This window comes from Athene noctua, chromosome 2, assembly GCF_965140245.1.
Source record: "Athene noctua chromosome 2, bAthNoc1.hap1.1, whole genome shotgun sequence".
Taxonomy (NCBI): Eukaryota; Metazoa; Chordata; class Aves; order Strigiformes; family Strigidae; genus Athene; species Athene noctua.
The window spans coordinates 150,993,449-151,015,040 of NC_134038.1; the positions used below are offsets into that span (position 1 = coordinate 150,993,449).

A 21,592-nucleotide genomic window follows, 5' to 3' on the forward strand; every position below is an offset into this window, starting at 1 on the left:
TTACATTTGTTTTCTGTGTGCTGTATTGCTTTTGCAAGGCAGTTTGTTGTTTGTTTGTTTTTTATTTGACACAGAGCAAATACACTGAAAATGTTGTGTAAGAAATACTGGAGGATTCCTCTCATTTAGCCAGCACAGTTTGCTTGGTAATCTAAATGCAGAATGCCTAGAAGCTAGTCAAAAATATTTGCAAAGCTGTGAGATGCTGCGCTATTCCTAGCCTTCACACGACTGGGAAATGGTGACCTGACTGTAGGCAGTCTCGCAGTTCTCAAAGTTAAAAGACAAGTGAAACAGACTCCAGCCACCAACCCGTTGAGCCAGGATTAGGCACCTATGGAAGACAGGGGTATCTGATTATATTCCATCTCACCAAAGACTCACCGCCGCCCCTGTACTAACCTACACCGCATTAAGGCAATGCCCAACATCAGCACATTACAGGCATGCCTACAAAGATGCACACACGGTAATCCTACACTGGAACAAGTCTGGCATTCTGGCTGTGAAGCATCCCTGTGTGTAGGTAGAAAAAGCTATACCTAGTGAAGGATCCCACTGCACCATAAACACATCCTACTTACATACCTATAAACTACCCACCTGATTACTAGTCACTAAAGAGCACTGACATAAAAAGAAGAGCAGCAGCAAACTCCCCCATCCCTGGCAATAAGTTTCAGGGATTGTTTCGCCCTTTCAGTTCACAGATGCCTCACCTTGTTGCCCCATTATGCAAAGTGAAAGGGGGCCTTGTTGAACAGACCAAGTGAGTTGATAACATGACGTTAAACTGACTGTGCAGGGGTAGACATGAGGGTGCTTGTCCCTAGTTAAAATCTGCTGGGTTTGGGGCAACGTGCCTTGGTCGGGTGGTGAAGCCAAAGCGCAGAGAAATCCAGAAGCTGCAGCAGGGCCGAGGGAGTATTCGAGGTGCTGCGGCACCGAAAGGCTGGCTTGGCTCGGCTCAGCTGTGGCCCTGCTGGCTCCTCAAAGGTTTGGGTTTTGCTACCTTTAGGTAATGTCTTGCTGCAGGACACTCTGGACAAAGTGTGGGCATTAGCAGCCAAGGCGTTTGTCATATATGTCTAGATACCTGTGGGTATAAGGGTAGGAAATCATCTGAGTGTCAGCGTAGAAAACACCGCTGGTATTTTAAACACGTACGTTGCACTGAATCCCCGTTCCGCTGTCCCTGTAAACACCATTGTGCTTTTCATCTGCCACATTTGCAGCAGCAGCAGCAGGGAGATTTCCCCTGAAATGGGATTGCTGACCCAGCGGCCGCCCGGACAATGTGACGGGCGCTCCCGGGCAGCACAAAGCCCCCCTTCCAGAAAGCCATCGCACAAAGCCGAAACCCTGCGTGAGCCCCAACCTGCTGGGCTCGGCACATCCCTCCCGCCAGTGCCGGGCGAGGCGGCCGGGCTGAGCGGTGGCGCTCGGCGGGCTGGAGCAGCATCATGCCCTTGCCGAGGCGCCGGTCGTCCTTCTTGGGGCAGCAGCCCTCTTCCTCCACAGCCGAGAGCTCAGGGCCACCCGGCCGCCGGGTGAGCGTCGGAGGTGGAGGGAGCCTGTCGAGACCCCCCGGCGTCTACGTGGGCACCGTCCCCACTGGTGGCGTGAGCAGCTTGGGCACCCGAGTGTCCCGCAGAGCCCTGGGCATCAGCAGCGTCTTCCTCCAGGGTCTGCGCAGCTCCTCCGCCGCTGTGCCCCTGGCCCCGGGGTTGGAGAAGGGCAGAGGCCTCTCCTACGAGAGCCTGAATGGCTGCTTGGTGGAGTACATCGAGAAGGTGCGCGCTCTTGAACAGGTCAACCAGGAACTGGAAGAACACATCAGAGTCTACCTGGACAAGAAAGCGGCCAGCGTGGGCAGCTGGGGAGCACTGCGGGAGAACTGGGAGGCAATTTACCATCAGGTGAGTTCTGGAGCACTTTCGGCAGCCGCAGGGACAGAGGGGAGCTTCATGAGTCATTAGCAACCCTGAGCGCTGAGAGTTGATGCTGATGATGAATGCCGCCTGATTTCAAGGCACGGCACCCTAGACAGAGGGTTTTAAATCTATCTTCATGATAATTAGCATTATCATTACACAGTGTGTTGTGGAAAATGCCTATTAAGCAGGAGAATTGCCTCAGGCATCCTGTGCATGGGGGAGATTGAAATGCACCCCAAGGCGCCATAGTCTGGGCTGATTAAAATGGGTGGGGTTTTTTTCTTAGTTTTTTGTTCTTAGCTGTGGCTGTTACACTAGGCATGAAAATTATTAAAAGAAAACTGCTAGGACTGAATTAGTTTATCCCTCAACATGATATCATTACAAGCATGTTGGGTTTTTTTTAATTAGCAATTCAGATTTTTACTTTATTCCCTTGTTAATCACATTTTCAAAAGCTCTATTTATTTAAAAAATAATAATTATATGGCTACAAATGAGTGATTCCTTTCCTTCCCTTTCTCGCCACCGCATGATTCCTTACTCCCACCAGCACAGGCTGCGGGTTCTCCAGGGAAGTGTTTATTGTGGGGGTGCAAAATAGTGTTTGTATTGACCTCATGGAAAAGAAACAGTTCCATTTGCTGACCAGTAAGGCCAGTAAGACTTTGCAGGCTGATATCCTGCTTGAAGAGAACACAGAGCTCTGTCTCCTGAGGTCTCACTGCACCTTGCGAGTCCCAGCTTCTTGACTCCTAGCCAGCAGGAGCAGACAGGACCCCAAAGAGCTGGAGCCTGGAATCTTCCACATCTCTTCCTGGCAGCACTTGTGCAGACACGGAAAGTGCTGCTGGCAGGTCTTCAGAAAGACTGAAAGACAGCTTTAAGTTCCCCAGGACAATTGTGTGTTCTGCCTTGGGCTGACCAGAGCTTTACTCTGGCGTAGGAAAGAGGGAGCATTTTTATAGTGCGCTGCATTTTTAGGGCAGGTCTTCATCCAGAACGCGCTATAAATGTCATCTGAACCCTGAATGTGGCAGCTTAAGCTGTTGTACAGAGATCATGTCAGCAGAAATGCCCAGTTAAGCACTGACTTTTAAAGATATCTTTTTGTATGGGCAAATGACATTGCCACTGCTAATCCTATAAAGCTTCCTGAAGGGACTAGCTGCTGAAGGCAGTGGGTGCTCTGAATCTGGGGTGCTTACGCAAAACCATACCCTCAAACCTATCATCTCACTGAGGTACATGGGGGACTTGGATGTGAGATGAGGGTTAATGCTTTGCAGCCACCATCCCTTGTTTTCCAGACGAGTGGCCCATTTTGCAGTTGGAGACCTCACCCGTAAATCCTACCAGGGTTTATTGTTAAGACCAAAAAAGTAGAACCATAGGTACTTTAGGAAGGACTGTCTGATTCTTCTTTATATGAAACCCCAACATTGTAGTGCAGATGGACTTATTCATGTAATAATTTTTCACCCAAATTGCTTTCCTTTTAACCCTTCTTCATATTATCCTGCCACATTGCCTCCACCTCGCCTTCTTATAAGTAAATCAGAGCAGCATATAATGATATCTAGCTTGAATATTGGGCTCTTCCTGTATAAAATGAGAAAAATAAAGCTATGTAATAATAGCATTTGCAAGTATCATAGAAAATAAGAGGAGATTAGCATCATTCATATCGAACTATTAAAACACATTAGAGAATACATAAAGTTTTCCAAATTACTGCAATTAAATCAATAAAAGAGGCACCACTTAGTGGGTTTTGACTTTCTCAGATATGATCTGAGCTGCTATGTACAATTCTGACTAATAGGTTTCTTCTCTTTTTTTATATTAAGCACCTAACCAAAAATGAAAGTAGGAACTCATCCAGCCCAAACATCAATTAAATCATTCATTCTGGAGATAATTGGCAAAAGGATGCCATCATCAACACTGAAACTGCCACATTTATTAAAATTACATCAAAATCAATTGTTGCAGAAACAGCTGCAATCACCCAAAGTCAGTACTCTCCTGCCTAGGAAAAGTAAAAGGTGTTCAGGAGCGAGGTGTAACAGAAAGGAAAGATACCTGGCAGATACATTTCTTGATGTAATTTTTGTAAATATATTTAGATTTTCTGTAGATGTCCACATCTACCTTAATGTGACATATCCTTTTTTCAGCTTCCTGCAAAATCTGAGGATTCATTTTGACTCCCAGCCAGCCCCACACATTCAGCCGGGAGGGATGCCCAGCAGCCATAAAACCCCTTAATGCCATTTGCATGAAGCAGCTGTTAAAGTTTTGGGGTGGAAGCCACTTGAGCAGTCACCCACTTTAAAACCCAAATACCCATGATAGGAACAATTTTTGAACAAGAAGCAGCAGAGAAAAATACACAACTCGGGGCGGGGTTGGGGGGAAGTGTCTAGACAGGAATGCCTACTTCTTGCCTTGATGGTGAGAAGACAAGGATATGGCCACATAGGACTCTCCTGGCCCCCAAATCAGAAAAGTGATGGGCCATCTTCACAGTGGAGTAGGAGAGACACCAGTGGACCTGAGGTCCCGTTTCCCTCCTGCCCTTCCTGTGACGTGCCCCAGCATCCCAAATTTGGGGTACTTGTCCTCTCAGCAATAACAACTGGGTGCCAGCATTTCTCCCAAACGTAGAGCTAGGGGAAAAAACGTTGCAACGAGTGACTTGGAGGGCACAAGTGGAGGGTCCCTCAGGGGAGAAAATACTCATGATTCATTGCAATTGTCAGAGCTATTACTGCAACAGGGGATCACTGACATGAGCTGAATGATGGGAAGACACTATCCAGCTCACAGCATTAATTATCCACCTGGGCAGCTGGTTTTTAGCAGAGCAGGTGGACAGACACTAACTGAGACAGGTGCAAAATTTTTCAGGAAATGAGAAATCCTTGCAGAGAGGAATTCATGTGTCAGAAATACAAATTCATCTCACTTTACTCCAGGCATAATCTTTTTCTCAAGGCTTCATCCTGGTCTTTTTGTGGAAAATTCCCTCTAATCAAATGTGTCTCTTCTGCAGAATAGGAGGTTGTTTGTAATGGCAGTTCCTTCCCAGGGAGCAAGACAGCACCTGGGAAAAATGGACGCTTGAAATAATCTCAGCAAGTTTACGGAGAGGAGAAGGTAGCTCAGCCTCCGTGACTGTTCAATTACGGCTGCATAGGAGACACAGAGATTTATTTTGTCTATGAGATGGCAGGCAGTGCAGTTCAGGTCACAGGAGTAAACACAAGAGCAGAAGAAGGAATCAATGTCCTGGACCAATTTTATCACTGCTGTGACTCCTGTGCACAGTTGGGAGCATCTGAATGATCACCAGAGTTTTTCTATAGAGTTACTTTTATTTACACCTGGCCTTACTGTCAGCATTTACTCAGTGTTAATATTAAGCTTGGAGAATATACAGGACTGACAGCCCAAGGAATCACCATATTTGGACTCACAGCCAGTAATTTATTTGCTGCGGGGCCAGGAGAGCTGCTGAGTATTATCTGTCACACACTGTAAGGCAACACAGTGCATGATTAGTGTCTGTAAATTGGTGAAACAGCATTCTGCCGCTGATCTAAGGGCACAACAAACTCCCACAAAATGGAACAAAGCTTGGTCAACTGCGATAGAGAGGATGACAATAAATTAGTTTTAATTATGTTCTCTCAGCCACCTCCAACGGCATAACCTTGGACTACCTACACATACAGCTGTGAGGTGGGAGGGGTGAGGTTTTCTTCTGGTCCTCAGGCAACATTACAGTTTTTACAGATTTTTTCTTCAGTAGGTATCTCCTGCTTTGAGAACCAGGAATTCTTTGATGCAGTCCCGCTTACTCATAAAATATTTGATCTCTAAATGAAATTGTGCTTTCCTGGAGGAAGCAGGAATTGGCAAAGGACCCATCAATCTTCCCCACCTCTCTCTAGGTATTGCCTTTCCCAAGGCGATGCAACAAACGCCACTCTTGCTACCTTTGAGTTTTCCTCCCTCAGGCTCTGAGAAAGGGGTTCAACACAGAAAGCGTAACCAAAAGTATGACAAGTTTACTGCTTGGCATCTGAGCAGCAGGTACTCGGTTGAGTGATTTTAGAGAGATTGATCTGTGAATCACAATGTGTTGGACGCAATGGATTCGTATCAGGGAATATGGTATTGCCTTCCATGGAAGGAAAAACTAGACTGGTATCTTCTGATCTTTCTCCATGGAGGCATCATTTGCTTTAACTGAAGTGAACTTAAAAGCCAGATAATTTTCTATTTCATGAATAATTGAACCATGAGATTCATTATCACAGGCCACAAATTCATCAGCATTCAGAAAAGGATTAGGCATTTGTAAGAATAGCAAAAGTATACAAAGCTATCAATAAAGCGTAGCTAAGAATTTGAAAGGCATAATAAAGTCTGCAATTCCAAACTTGGTCAGATGTCTGTTAAAAATCAAAAGTTGCCATCCATAAAGGATAAGTTGTCCCCATAAGCGTCTGTACCACATCATCCTTTATCAAGGCTGGAGTCTGAAAACTCCCTTGAAGTGGCTGGTTTTTCTCATTGCCAGTCATAACGCAGTAAATGGGCCATACGCTGATGCAGACTTTGATAAGGGTTTTTTTTCTAAAAATTAAAATTGTTTTCATGTCCATAAAACTGCAGTGAGATAAAAGAAAATTGTTGCTGCTTTCTAGTTAAGATGTTTTATGCCACAAACATTCGGTGTTAATTCAAGAGCTAAAAAAAAAAAATCTTGTTCAAATGGTGTGTATGCATCACAGATGCGAGTGTTGAAAGACAATACGTGACTTAAAGGAGCTATTATTAGTACTAAAATTTGCATTTTGATAATACTTCCCACCCTGACCATTTAAATGCCACACGAACATCAGTGAATTAAGCCTCTCAGGAGCCTGTGAGGCAGGACAGCCATTGCCTTCTGCTTTACAAGCAGAGGACGCAATATCCAAGTGCTTGCAGCATTGCGAGCCCTCTCATTTCCAGTGGACACAAAGAAGGGTGTTTCCTAAACTGCTGCATCATGCATTTTAGTACCTGTGTCAGCAAAGTGGCTATGAATCCATCTCACTAATGCTGTGTGTTTGCATCCAGCTGTTTGATTATTAGGAGAATTAAATCAAACAAAAGAGCCACTAGATGGAAGTCTTACATCTCTTCTTCTCCTCATGCAAGTCAGGGAGAATTTTTCAGGAAACCTGGTTTCTAGATAGAAACTACCCTGTAATTATTTATCCTTCAGGTTCCCTGTTGGACTTAAAGCATACACAGGTGACTTCCACAAGGGCTGACAGGCTGATAGTCAGCCTGCTGACTACAACACTCATCCCTGAAGACTTCCAAACATCAGACTTTTTTAAACCATTTTTACTTACATGGCACAGTTCAGGTTTGTGTGCAGTTTTGGAAAGTCCTGGACTTTCTCACTGAACATTTGGCATTAGCTGCTGGTCTATGAAGAGGGGAGTTGGGTATTGACAGAGTCCTCAGGAATATGGTACCAGGGGTCTGGTAAAGACATCCACTGAGGGTCAGGTAAAAAGTCACCCCAAATGCCTCAAAAAACCCCACAAGTTTACTACTGAAAAGCACTTTTTAAAATAGTTTGTCTCCATATAGAGGCAGAAATCTAGGCAGTGGCAAATCACCAGCTATTCCCTGCTTCTGCTTTTGTTGCAACCTGAAAGCAATTTTACACAGGATTCAGTCTCTAAACTTAGACATTAACATACCTCTGAGTGACACTGTGCAGCTCACAGGATTTAATGTTACTTTTGCTTGTGGGGTGTTCCAAATTCCCACAAAGATGTTGATTTTCGTCAGACTTTAGGTCATATATTGTAACCGTGTGGGCTCACTGCCGCAGGCGAATGGATTTGTTTTGACAGAGCAGGGCAAATCACAGGGCAGCATTTCTGCTCCCTGATTTGAGTCAGAAAAAAAAAAAAAGCTTCTGTGAAGATCCACACATGTCTGAGTTGACAGGAAGACGAAATAACTTCTGCAGAAAACAAACAAACAAACAAAAACAAAACAAATCCCACACCAAAAATTCAGAGCTTTGGTCAAAGAACTGCCTCTACCTCCATGATGCTGCCATATAAAAACTCAATGTCTTTTCTCCATCTTTCAGGAGAAAGTCAGGTCTCCTGGTGCAAGGGGACCCAAGGACAGCAGAGCAGTACTCCTCCAAAGTCCTGGCTCTGCTCAGCTGCGCTGAAATGCCACAGAAGTGACAACCCAGGGGTTGGGGAGTTAGGCCAGTGCTGGTAAAGCGGGGTTGCAAAAAAGGTAGAGAGAAAGAAATAAAGGGTTGAATGATGAAGAAGAGCCAGTTCTGTGTGCAAGAGAGCACATAAAAGTCTTCTGTGCTGGTGTGCTTCACGGCAGGATGGGCTGGTGTGCTGTCAGATACCATCTCTTTGCCCACGCCTGGGACTTTTGTAACATCTCTGGCTCCTACACATTCGCTGTGATCTCTTAATTTTCTCATGCCAAAACTGGGGCTTTTTTTCCCAGCAGCAGTATTCACAGGACCTCTCTTCTCTGTCTAGATGCTACTTTCATGAAACGCTGGAACTGCATGTCTCTGAGATGGCCTACCCCTCTATCATATCAGTTGGAATTGGCTAAGAAATCCCAGACTTATTAAAGAAAAATTGGCCACCCATGCAATGGCATGAGCTCTGTTTCCTTCAGAAGTCAAGCCCCAAGCTGGAGCTGGCAGGAATGGAGGTTCAGCCCCAGGCTTCCAGCCACAGCCACCTTCCTTTTTTGTTTCTAACAGTAGGTGAGAAGTAAGCAAACCACTTTTTTTTTTAACTCTCATGCCTCCTCAGATTTAAAAGATGTAGAGTGGTTTAACTTCATGATCCATTATGGACTTCTCAGTGTGGAGAAGAGCTTATTCCTCCAGCTCTCTCCTTATCAGACGCCTTCACATATTTCACATTTGTTTGTCTAAACATCTATAAGACATTTGGAGCAGTGAGCCACTTTTTCTGAGGGGAATGTTAATTATCATGTAGAAATGCTTCAGCCTTGCATGTCTACCTTCACCCCGTCACCAAGCAGCAGGCCAAAGAACAGGTAGGACCACACTAAGGCAACAACCAACTTGCAATACTTGAGATAACTTGTCTGGACGAAGGCTTGATGTCTCCACATTGCATGGCCTGTTTCACCTCAGGGGAGCAGAGTGCTTCGGGGGATTTGCAATCTCATTTAGTTGCAGACTTAATTATCTAAAGAAAGATTTCTGCTTCAAGGACTCTCCTGACCTGCTTAAAAAGCTGCTCTTATTCATGTGGTGGTTTAGATTCAACTGCAGATCTCCATGAGTATCTCCTGAAAAAGACCAAAGAGATGTTCAGTTTAGCTCCTCCGGAGAGACAGCATGGACCACGGGATGGCTGGACCTCCCAGATAGTTATTTGCAGAGATGATTGCTCTAATTATGGTATGAATTCAGCATGTCTTCGGTCATAGCTCAGTGCACGTGTGACTCCAGGGCAAGCAGTGGTCCTTTTTACCTTTTTATCATTTTATATATAAAATCTTGAATCACGACAAGCTGCTATGTCACAAGCCTTTCAGGTTTGGTTACCCCTCAAGTGTCTCCTGGGCATTAAAGATACGCCCCAGAGCCATAGCGATGATACCAGTCTTATTTGCACAATCTTTCCAAAGCATTTCACATTTGGTGTAATAATCTTTGAAGACTGCCTGCTTCTCAGGTCTCATATCTACACAAGAGCTTACAGGATCCCATCAGAGAAGAAAAATGATGCTCTGGGAGCTGAGGACGGCTCGCAGGCGGCATGAGCAACAAGTATTCCTTGGCTCACTGAAGAGGACGACCCTGAAGAGGACTGCTGATATGGGAAGTAGAATAGGAACTGCATAAGTGCTACTTAAACTATATCTACAAAATATAAGTGGGACTTAAGTGATGAACATACCTTGCACACAGTAATGAATTTTGCCCCTTGCAACCAGCTGACGATCAGAATAAATCTGTTTCCACAAGAAGATGAATGCTTAGGAGCAATGAACAGTTTGATGAAAAATTACAGACTATTTGCAGAGAATTTGTGAATTTATATATACAAAGTTAATTGATTAAATTATCTGGAATGAGTCATTTGAACAGCCCTAGGCTGAAGGATTATTTTCAGAACCAAAGCTATACACCTGCTTAAGATACATGTAGAGTGCCTATAGCTCATATGCTGAAGTTCTTCATTGCTTGAGCTCTGTTGTCTCTTTCTTCTAGGTGGGCGAAGCAGTTCTTGAAAATGCTCGTCTTATGCTGCACACCGAGAACATTCAAGCCTGTGCTGAAGATTTTAAAGACAGGTAGTCTTGTGGCGGCACCTACCTGGCCACTTTCTTTGAAACTTTGCATTGGCAAACTCTTACTCTATAGGGGGGTGATGCTTAGTGAGTAGAATGGACTTGTTCTTTTAAGTCACATATTTAGCCACCTGACTTGGGAGGGGTTTTGTAACAGCAAAATAATTATGATGCTAACATTTTTTTGGAAGATCTATAGTAAAAAAAAAACCCTGCATTAGCAAAACTACTTAAGCTATTCTTTGATATACAGACATTGATCTCTTACAGAGAGTTTAGCATTTATTCAAATTTGGGTTGACATTTTATAAAGGCAAACTTCCATGTGATTTTTAGTTTTAATTTTCAGTACCACACAAGCGCTTTTGGAAGTAACAGTCATTCTGCTGCAGCAGCTGAAAAGTAAAAACTGCAACACTACAAACTTCAACATGGAAATGTTAGATAAGAAAACAGAAATGGGTTGCACTGATTTTTCTTGTCTTTACTGAGATAAATGAATAGTAAAAAATCTTAAATACTGGCACACTACTTCTTTAATGTCTTTCTATTTGCAAAGCCTAACATTCACGTGCATGAACTCTTTAAATTTTATTCAGGAGACATGATCCTTCTAGCTTTTACTCATAATGGACTCTTTCATTTACAAATAGCTTTTTGCAGGATCTGTCACACAAACTGTATTTCAAAATAATTGATTTTTATTTCTTACGATTTTTATCATCCTTTAAACTTCTGTCTCTCTGGTGTTATTTTATTTAATCACATCAAAAACTGTGTTAATCATGTTCTTAGGTTTGCCTTTTATTTCAGAAAGGTACAGCTCTGATGTACCTTTATGGCTTTAAGTCCAGCAAGCTACACTCATATTTTAATTAGTTTTTTAAAATATTTTTTAAAAATATCAGCTGACTTGGACAAGTGGTCTACACAACAAAACAATGCCAAATCAATCCACTGCATAGTGAAAGCTCCTAATTCTCACTTGGGATCAGCTGTCACTTTCCCAGGCTGTTGAACTCCCAGCAAGGAAGGTGGCTCTCAAAGGGCACAGTGCAGGACTTGTTTATAAAGCCAGGTCCCATCCTACCTGCCAAGCCCCCTGTCTAACCTCCGTGGCCACCAGGTCCCCAGGTTGGATGGGCTTGACACAAAAGCCTCCCACCCAAGGAGATTCTTCCTGCAACCCACCCAGCCACATTTTCAATGGAAAGCCTAAAGTGAAAAGGTACAAATGAGCATGATGCAGCAAGCGACGCTGTGGAATAGCAACTGCCTGTCACAGTTTTCCCTACCATTGCAGCCACAGTTTAGAAATAAGCCGTTTGCTTTAACAGCAATTCTAGTTGACAAGCCAACCATTCAAATTTCCTCTTTATTTTGACACTACTGAGATTTGTTCTTAAGGATGGACTGGGACCCTGGAACATAGGCCAGATTTCCATCAGTATGTCGTTAGTAAAAGTAATGCTTGATCTATGTGTGTTTTCTTTAACCATAGCTCTGAAAATTTTTTTTTGTAGATGAATGAGCAGTTATTCTCATTATACAGCCAAACAAACAGAGAAAAAGCCACACATAGTCATACTGTATATAAATACCGGATCTCACAAGAGAGCATGTGCCTCTCTGTTCTTATTCAGGAATCCTATCAGGCTGATAACCACTGTAGCGCAGCCTGCTAACTTGGCCTATTTTATTACACTCTGAATTAATGACAGGGTACTTCAGGCAGTTAAATTCAAGTATAGCGAGACAAGGTGAGAGCACAGAATATCTTCTGTGTTTCTGTGCCTTTGTCTGGGACATACGAGATAACTAGCACAAACAGTGTCATTAAAAAAAAAAAACATTTTTTTTTCTTGATGAGTTGTGCTGCATTAAGGTTTTGTTTGTTGGTTCTTTTCTCTGCAGGTATGAAAACGAGCAACCATTCAGAAAGGCTGTGGAAGATGAAATTAATTCTCTATATAAAGTGATCGATGATGCTAATTTAACTAAAATGGATCTGGAGAGTCAGATAGAGAGCATGAAAGAAGAACTAACTTTGCTGTCAAAGAATCATGAAGAAGTAAGTCCAGACTCGGGACACTGCAAAGCCAGCGTGTGCCTGTTTCATCCAGCTGGTATCATACATCTAGTGCAAAGCAAGCACTAAAAAGCTCCTCCTGCCACATCTGGGTGGGGGGATTCTCCTGAAACCTGCTCCTATTTCTCTCTCCTCTGTTAACTTAAAGTACTAACCTCTGAAGCATGATCAGATTTAAGTTTTAATTATTTTCATCTGATAAATATGACACCACATGATGGTCATGGGGTTGCACAGTCACGTATGTGGACATCTCAACAGCAAAGTCTGTTTCTCAGACAGAGAAGTAAAGAGAATATGTGTGTGCAGGGAACAAGCTCTGGTCCTGCTGCACTAACACTGAGAATTAACCAGGTTCCTCTGAAAATATCCTGCTTGGCTTATCAAGCTGCTGAGTTCCTGAAACCAAGCCTCTCCTCAGCAACGTACCACTGAAGCAACTCACAGGGACAGGGACCTAGAAGGAGAGCCCATTGATACCCAGTTTTGCAATACCTTCCCATGTACTCATTACATTCACCATCATTATTTGCATGAAGGTGGTTTATTCCCTTCTGTTTCAGGATTGCACCCAAATCAGCATCTTTACTGATGAGGGCTCCAACATGGAGCTACTACTAATCCCACATAAGGGACAGCAAACAATTGCGCTGATGCCTCAGAAGTAAACGAATTGAGATGGCTCATGGAAGCGAGGCGCTTACAGGTTATTTCTCCAACCACAAGATTTCAGCAACATTGGCAGGCATATGGAGTCTTGGCTTGCCAAGATGAGGTTGCTTCATCCCCTCCGTACTTTCATGAGTCTGGTCCCAAGGCTGGCATTTTGCAGGAAATAACCAGTGGCTTCAGCACCACTGCACAGCATAAGAAAGATGGAGGTTGTTTTATCTAGATAACAGGGAAAACAGAAAATTGATAGAAATACACAAGATCCTCTTTAAACCTCCGTGTATTGCAATGATTGTTATGAAACCAGAAAAGCTAGCACTGGTGCTGTTTTCTGCTCATATACATGGCATAACGAGAACACCTTTCCAACAGACCCGCTCACTCCACATTTAGCCAGTGAGGAGCCCTTGCAGGGTGGAAGGATGCTCCTCTCTTTATCCCCAGCGCAGACCTGGTTTCCCATGGTAGCAGTGACAGGGGAAGCTGCTCAAGAGAGGTCACAGAATAAAGGCTGGAAGCAACTAGTGCAATTACTCCAGCTGAACTCTGGTACGATAAAGTCCCAAGGACTTTCCTGAACTATTTCCAACCTTTCCTTCCTTTAGTGTGTCCACTAGGAAATCCATGTCAAGTCCTTTTGTGAACTCAAGAGTGGGCACCTTTTGAGGCTTCCATTCTTGCAAGGTTCATAATTCATATAATACCCATCCATTTTTTTCCAGCATTGTCACTGTCAGGGGGCATTGCTTACAAATACAATAAATACAATTCCCAGATGCTTTTACACTACTTTTTTTTTTTTTTTTTTTTTTTTTTTTTTGCTTATGCCAATAGCACATATAAACAGATTGATGTAAAAGGATTGCGGTGCCAGGTTGTTCAAAGGATTGTGGTGCCAGACTGTTCGGATACATGTGCAAATTTTATTTATTCTTGCATTCCTGAATACGATGTACAACTGATGCACTACCTTTAAATATGCAATCCTAGACACACTAATTCTCTACTGCTTACATGTTTTTGAAGCACTTATATGTAAAGAAGGAATAGAATGGTGTCACAGAGAAGGATAGTGCTCTTCATCCAACATGCACAGGCATAAAAGCGCACAGGTGGCTCACACAAACTGTGAGGCTGTAGAGATCCTGCTGTTTTGTGCAACTTGTTGTATCTCCCAGTAGATGCATTGTGCGGCAGAGAGGGAAAAGCAGGGTTTGATTTGCTGTAAGCTGTTAGCCCCTTGACCCGGAGTCCACATTGCAGGTTTACTGGCAATATAGCTGTGGTGGTTTCGGGTCTCAGGTGTGCAGAGTGCATGTGTCAAACTGACTGCTGGAGAAACTTGCCACCGTGAGAGCACTGCTCCAGGCAGTGCCTTGGTGGAGAGCTTCAGTCTCCTTCCACCAAGGGGGAAACTACTTCCAGTACCCCAGATCTGCGGCAAGACTCCCCATGAAGAAGAAAGGCAAATCCACGTCTGAAAATGAAACCCTCCAGTGCACCAAATCATTAATGTAGAGACACCTTTCGGGACCAAATTTAATTACTCTCTCTGTGTGTGGCACCAACATAGCTCTTCCTCGAGCCTGTCTGAAGCTACTATTCAGTTGTCCCGTTCACCTTCTTTTATGTCTTTTATTTTTGTTTAAGGATGTGAAGGTATTATACAAGCAGCTTGCTGGATCTCAGCTGGAAGAACTTGATGTTCCCATGGGAAGTGGCCTGGATGACATACTGGAAAAAATTAGAATCCACTGGGAGAGAGACATTGAAAAGAATCGTGCTGAGACAGGTGCCCTGCTCCGTACCAAGGTAAGCACTCTGTAACCCACTCCAACATTTCAGGATTTGAAGCAAACACAAAATCTGTCTAATGCTCTTCAATAACTTTGAGGGTTGAGTTTTTCTTGAAACAAAAAAGATAATAAAAATCTAAACAATTTTGGCCCAAATACATGGGAAAATATACTCATAAATATCAATGGCTTTCTTGGGATGCACAGAGTTAAACAGTGGTGAAAATGGTCCTGCTGATATCACAGGTCTATGTGGGAGCCTTCTAAAGGATCTGAAGCGTTGGCTAAGAAAAACAAACTTAATCAGTTGATACCTTCTGCCTAAGATAAGCCACAGTCATAACCCTTCTTACGAGGGCCGTTCCTCCACGGAACAATTTACAGGGGTCTATAAATCAAAAGGGTAAAACATTGCTCCACACTAATTAGACAGCCTTGAAATTGTTTCCTTTGGCAGCAGTAGGAAAATTGGATATTAACTTAGAAATTAACAGGGATGATAATAGCCATTCCCTTCAAAAGTCCTCTCCTGATGCTGAGTTTGAAACAGACTTTTCCTCTGTCATGAAGGATCACTGTTTTTCCAAAGTGGCTGGCTGAAGTATTTTTTCAGAGCTGAAGCATTAATTTCATTGGAGAATCCTATATGTTAGTAGTCATCTCATTCTGAGTTGGCTATTACAGCAGAGCATGGCACAGCAAAAAGTAACTACAGCTGTGCTGTAGAAATAGCAAAAACATAGCCCCACCCTGTTCTGTGGTACAGAGTTGCCATGAGAGGAGTAAGGGGTAGTGAAGGCAAACAGCAAGATAAAAAAAAGTAAGAAATATGTTTGTAAAGATATATGCAATTAGGTGTTTATTTTCAAAATGAACAAGAAAAATCCTGTGACAGTGATACCAAAGGTGCTAGGGAATGTACAAGAAGCCAACCAGAGGAGTTTATCCCAGAGGTTCCAGCAAATTTGTGAGCCTGACAGACTGTTACTAAGCAAAGTTTTCATAAGGTTAATCTGTGCAGGCCTGATTTTCAGCTTGTAGAGCCCAAAGGAAGTTGGTGACACAGTAATAAACTGTATGAGCCCAGAGAGTGCCTCCATACAAAGCATATGCAGCCCTGAAAAGCCAGAGCATCCTCAGTACCCTCCTCAGCTTTTCCCAGAAATTCTGTTCCTGGCCTACTGCCAGGTTTCAGCAAAATGAGCATTACTCTGATGGCACCAAATTCTTCAGTGTTCCCACTTTCCTGTCCTGCTTGTTCCACTTCCTCCTTGTTCTCCTGTGCAAACACACCCTCACTTCTTTTTTCCTATTTCTTCCTTACCTTCAATATCTGCTCTTTCAGCTGCCCAGAGATATTGTTTGGGGGGGAAAATGCCACCTTGTACTAGACTGATCACTGGAACCCACTATCATGTCTTTGATACTTACCCCTTTCCTACTTGTCCATCTCAGTCTAAGTTCTTCCTAGTTCAAGTTGTTCCTGTTTTGCTTTGTGTTTTTTTTTTTTTTTAATAGGAGGAAGAATCAGAATATCATAGATTTCTGGAAAGATCAGTTCTGGTTCTGAGCAGGTTCTGGTATGACATTCTAGGGGGCTTTGTCCCCAGACATACCTCTTAAACCCAGATGATGCAGTTTTGTATCTCATACAGTTTTGTATCTCATAGGGATCTATTCAGATTATTACTACTTATACAGATAACAAGAGTTCATCTTTTCTCAGCTAAGCTTGTGGATTTATGTCATCTTACGTGGCTAAATTGCACCATTTAGTTATCCACACTGTGAAAAATATGCCCTCACTCTTTTGCAACATCAGAGTAGAGAGAGAAATTCCCTTCTCTCCTTTGCTCTTCATTACCAGTTTATCAATCTCTCTCCGTGAGGTTTCCCTCAGTTCCTAATATTTTCATTTCCTTTCTCTGGACTCACTCTTGGTGTAGTCGTGACCAGGTGAGACCCAGGTATTTCAAACTACATCCTAGCACTGACTTAGACATCAGGGCAGTATTTTTGTTCTTTTCTGTGTAATTCCTTGTGTCCTTTGCTTTGTCTTATGACTAGATTTGCAGTCTTGGCTAGATTTTTCACTGGTATTCAGGCACCAAAACATACCAGTTAACAATGGGGTTTCACATGGGACTTTTTTAGATGAGTAAGTAACCTCAAAACTCAAGGTCATTGGTTTGATCTCTTCACTTTTTTTGTCCATAATGCTCAAAACCTTTTCCTGAAATGACACGAGTGATTTAAACACTTGTAAGGCACACAAGCTATTTAATATTTTCCCCTGAAAAATGCTTTATTTAATGATGTGATGCTGTTCACATTTTCAATTAGTATAGTTCAATTCCACATATCCACCCCTGCTCATTGCTAACCTGTATTGTTTTCTGCCATCCATAAATCCTTCTAGTTCGTGAATCATCCTCAAGGCAGTAAAGCTTGAGGCATCAAGCTGTTAAGCTTCTGTCATATTGGAACTAGACCTTAATCCTTCTCTTCATGTCCTGTCTCTTGACCAGCTGTTGATCCATGGCAATGCTTTGCCCTGAGCACACCATTACACAGCTTCCTCTGTCAACCCCTATGCTAGATCTCATAAAAGGTTTTGAAAAATCTTATGAATTATGTCAATTGTTTCTCCCTTCTTTGCTAGTTTGCTACCACATTCCCAGAACTGTTAAGACCTTATGAAAGACACTTTTCTTCTGCAGATATCATGCTGATCAGACCCTGGATGTTGGTGTTCTATCCCTAATCATCCTTTAATTATCTCAATTCCATGAAAAACAGACTAATGAGAGATTCTGTGCTCTTGCACAACTCCTGGCTCAGAACTGTGCAGACATGCTTGAATCTACACATTCCTAGGGAGCTCAAGCATCAAAATGATAAAGATTTAGGGGGATGATTTCACCCTCTCCCTCCATCAATCCAGTTGCTTGTGGGCACCGCAGTTCAGTATAGCCTTTCCCTTGTTGAACATCTCAGGAATAGGAAGAGCAGAGCCCCAGAAAACAACTGATTACCTAGTGAACAGGGCACAAAGACTACATCTGCACTTTTCCACAGAAGGAACGCCAAAGCTGAGGCCAAGTGTCATACCTAGCATCGCCCTCCACATGGACTGTTGAAGTGACTCGGCTGGTAATCCTGCAAGGAGGGTGGGGAAACCCTGTGTGTACCAAAAGCTTTCAAGCTCATTCAGTGTGTGCTTACATGCTGTGTCATCCCTCTTTAGGGCCTGATGTGGCCACCTCCACTGACTCCATCTGCCTTTTCTGTCATTCACATCAGGCAGTCGTGACAGCTTCGGGTAACTCCTGGGGGAGTTTCAGCATCACCTGTGGTGAGGGCAAGTGGGATTTATAGGTAGCATTTGGGCCATCAGCAGGGTAAATGTGAATGAGAGAGGCCAGGCTTCAGATAATGGGTGTAGGCTGTAAATATAGATGCAAAGGCACCCACCCTGCCCTATGTATCTCTTTAAAAAGAGCCATTTATAGTCCTTGTACCATAATAACACGCAGACTACATTCTCAACACAATTTAGGAGACAAATTACTCCAGTGGCAGGTCCATTTTCATTAGGCTGGGTTCACCAGGACTAGTGAGGTCGGATTTTGTCTCTCTGAAGCACAAGCCCCCTGTAAAGTATTTCTGGAAAACACAGGCTCCATGCAGTTTGCTGGAAAGGACAGTTTTAGTGTTTGGCTTGAAATTCAGCCCTCTGCAACACAGGGTCATAAATCCCAAATTCTGTTTGAGACTTAGCTGGTACTTAAGTGACCTTTTGCACCTGAGGTTATTTCATTCACAATGACCAAGTTGTGGGGTTCCCATAATGGTACCAAAAACAATTATAAAAATGACTTACGGTGCATGGTCCCAGATTTTTTAAAAATGTTATCTTACTTTTAAAATAAAAGAATGCCTAATCAGGAAAGCAGGACAGGGTCAAGATGAATTTTCAGAGTGGAATGGAAGTATTTTGCATAGTTTAACTTTAGCATCAACCAGAAGAAATGTAGGTTTTGACTGAAGAATTGTATTTGCTAGAGAACCCAGAGTTCTGGATTGAAAACCTTGATCTCAGCCCTCATTAAAAAGTATAGATATTTTATTTTTACTAAGGTACCTTTTCCTTCACCTATTTTCAAGGAGTCTGAACTACATACATATAAAAACCCACAAGCAGCAAGAGCATGAATAAGAATATCTTAATTCAGTTAACAGACATTATTTTTCTGATCTCTGTGATATGACTTATAGACTCACAGAATCCTACATGAAAAATCAAGGTGTGACTACTTCTGAAATCCAACTAAGTGAAAACACTTAACTTCCAAATATTATAGTATAGCCACAAAATGAAGAATTACAGCACCATTTTCTTTTTATAGGTCATTTAAAATGTACTAGTATGAATGCTGAACAGCTTTTGTTGGCATAGATAAAATAGATACACTTACATGATTAAGCCATTTTACAGTAAATGCATAGAAAATATGATAATTTTGACACTAAGAAGTATGCAGAATTGTTCAACCACGGGATTTAATATACAGGAATCAAACAAAGTCAGAATTGCCACAAGCTGTGAAAATATTAACTGTCAGTTTGGTATGTAAGGAAATTAAAACATAATTTGAGTAGGCTGTGACAACAGTCACCATCTTTTACCAGCAACAGGCCGAAACGACGGCTGCCGTGAGAACCCAGGAGGAAGAGCTGGTGGAGGGCCTCAGAACCGAGTTCCATGAAACTGCCTGCAAAATACAGAGCTTGCAAGCAGAAACCGAATCTTTGAGAACCTTGGTAAGTAATGTTGGGTTTTCAGTGGGTATATTCTGTGTGAATTCGACATGCCTTCTGTGGAAAACATTCCCATCTTGGGATGCAGACAAGAATAAATCCCATTTTCCCGCTGATACTGTTTTCAGAGATGCCAGACATTTCTGGGCTCTTCTTGATCGACGTAGTACGCTAAATGTACCACATTTAACAACCAAGTCACAAATTTAAATCTTCAGTGTCTTCATACTCAATAATAATTTCACTGAAATTGCTGGGTGGGTAGTACTTGACAATGTGAAGAATATTTGTGCCTTGTAACCAAAGTAGTTCAACCTTTGTCATGATAATATACATTTTTCAAAGTGTCTAAAGAAAGGAATTCTCCATTTAAGCATATTCCAAAGAGATATTGGCTAAACCTGAATAAAAATCTCTATGAAGCATATGAAAACTGACTGGTTTAATGTCTGCTGTCCTGCCCTTACAGAAGAGGGGTCTGGAGAACTCTTTATACGATGCCAAGCACTGGCATGACATCGAACTGCAGAACCTAGGCTCTGTCATTTCCAAGCTGGAGGCAGAGATGGGAGAAATCAAAGTAGAAACAGAGCAGCAGCAACGGGATCGTGAAAATCTGCTGACCAGCAAACAACAGCTGGAAAAAGACATTGCTGCGTACCACTGCCTTCTGGATGGAGAACAAAGCAGGTACTTGTCCTTCAAAGCAAGTGTGCACGAGGATGGACGACATGTGTTCCCTGGGAAGGCGTTTTTGAGATTGCTGGAAGCAGGAGGACTAGGGTGGTTCTTGTGTTTCATAAGGCTGGGTGGTAGATGGTGAGGTTTGAAGAAGTTGCCACAGGGGAATAACACCCCAAATCCAATTGTGCAGAGATTCCTGATGTATTGGAGATGGATGGTTTCTAGCACTGCCATGGAAGGAGGAGGTTCAGGAATACACCAATAGGTCTATGAGTGTCACTTCCCTGAAGATTTGAGATGTGAAATTAAAAAGCTACTACAGCATCTGGTGGCTACATGAGTGGTTGCAAAGCAGCTGTGTTGTTGTTTCCTGCCTTGGTTACATTATGACTTCTCTCCTCGTCCCACTATACAGTCTAAATATTACAGCTGTGATCTTGGGGAAGCTCCCTTTCTAAGCACACAAGTGCCCCCCCCGAAGTACAAGGACAGAATCTGGCCCACTGACTGTACCTTTTGTGAAGAAATACAGTTCAGACTCTTAACATTTGTCCTCTGGGAATAATCTGTAAACACCTTTACGGTGGTTGGGTTGCTTGGTTGGGCTTTTTTAAGATCCTTAATCACCATTAGTCATGAAACATCTGAGAATCTGATCCACAGATTTTGACTTGTTCTTCCACTCAGGTCAGGGGTAAATTGTGTTATAATCAGACCCTGCTGCAGTTGATGAGATTTCACCAGCTGAACCGAGGATAGTACTTGGTTCAGCAATTTTCTGATTTGTATAGTAGTGACCAATTTTTTTTTTTTTTTTAACTTTCAGCTGATTATGGAACTCCCAGACCACATAAGACTATTTCTATAAAAGCAGAAGAAGATGTCACTGCCAATTATGTTCGTGGAAGCTAAAAACCCATCAAAGCAGCCTGCTTTATTCAGTTTGATTCAACAATCAAAGTAGGTTGTAGCTTGAACAACTTTATTAGACCCTCCTCATGTAATTGCTTTGCTTACAGATTTCAATTTACTCATGTTGTTAAAATTATAATAAAAATAAAGAATATCAGGTTTTTCGTTTGACTTTTTTTTCCTTACAGTATTTTTCATGATAGCTGAAGGGGGTTGGATTAAGAACCAGCTCTTCACTTTCCAGCAAGTAACTGCTTTCTTTTGATAGTACAAATATATCAAGA

The 21,592-nt window shown here is 42.6% G+C and overlaps 1 protein-coding gene across 1 annotated transcript; it reads left to right on the forward strand.

The window, feature by feature from the left end:
• The first annotated feature begins 1,436 nt into the window (after positions 1-1,436).
• On the forward strand, positions 1,437-21,321 carry BFSP2 (beaded filament structural protein 2). The gene is made up of 7 exons (XM_074898121.1): positions 1,437-1,919; positions 10,255-10,337; positions 12,249-12,405; positions 14,746-14,907; positions 19,584-19,715; positions 20,182-20,402; positions 21,223-21,321. The coding sequence occupies exons 1-7, from the start codon at positions 1,464-1,466 to the stop codon at positions 21,224-21,226; spliced, it is 1,215 nt and encodes a 404-aa protein (XP_074754222.1). The 5' UTR covers positions 1,437-1,463; the 3' UTR covers positions 21,227-21,321.
• Positions 21,322-21,592: the final 271 nt, after the last annotated feature.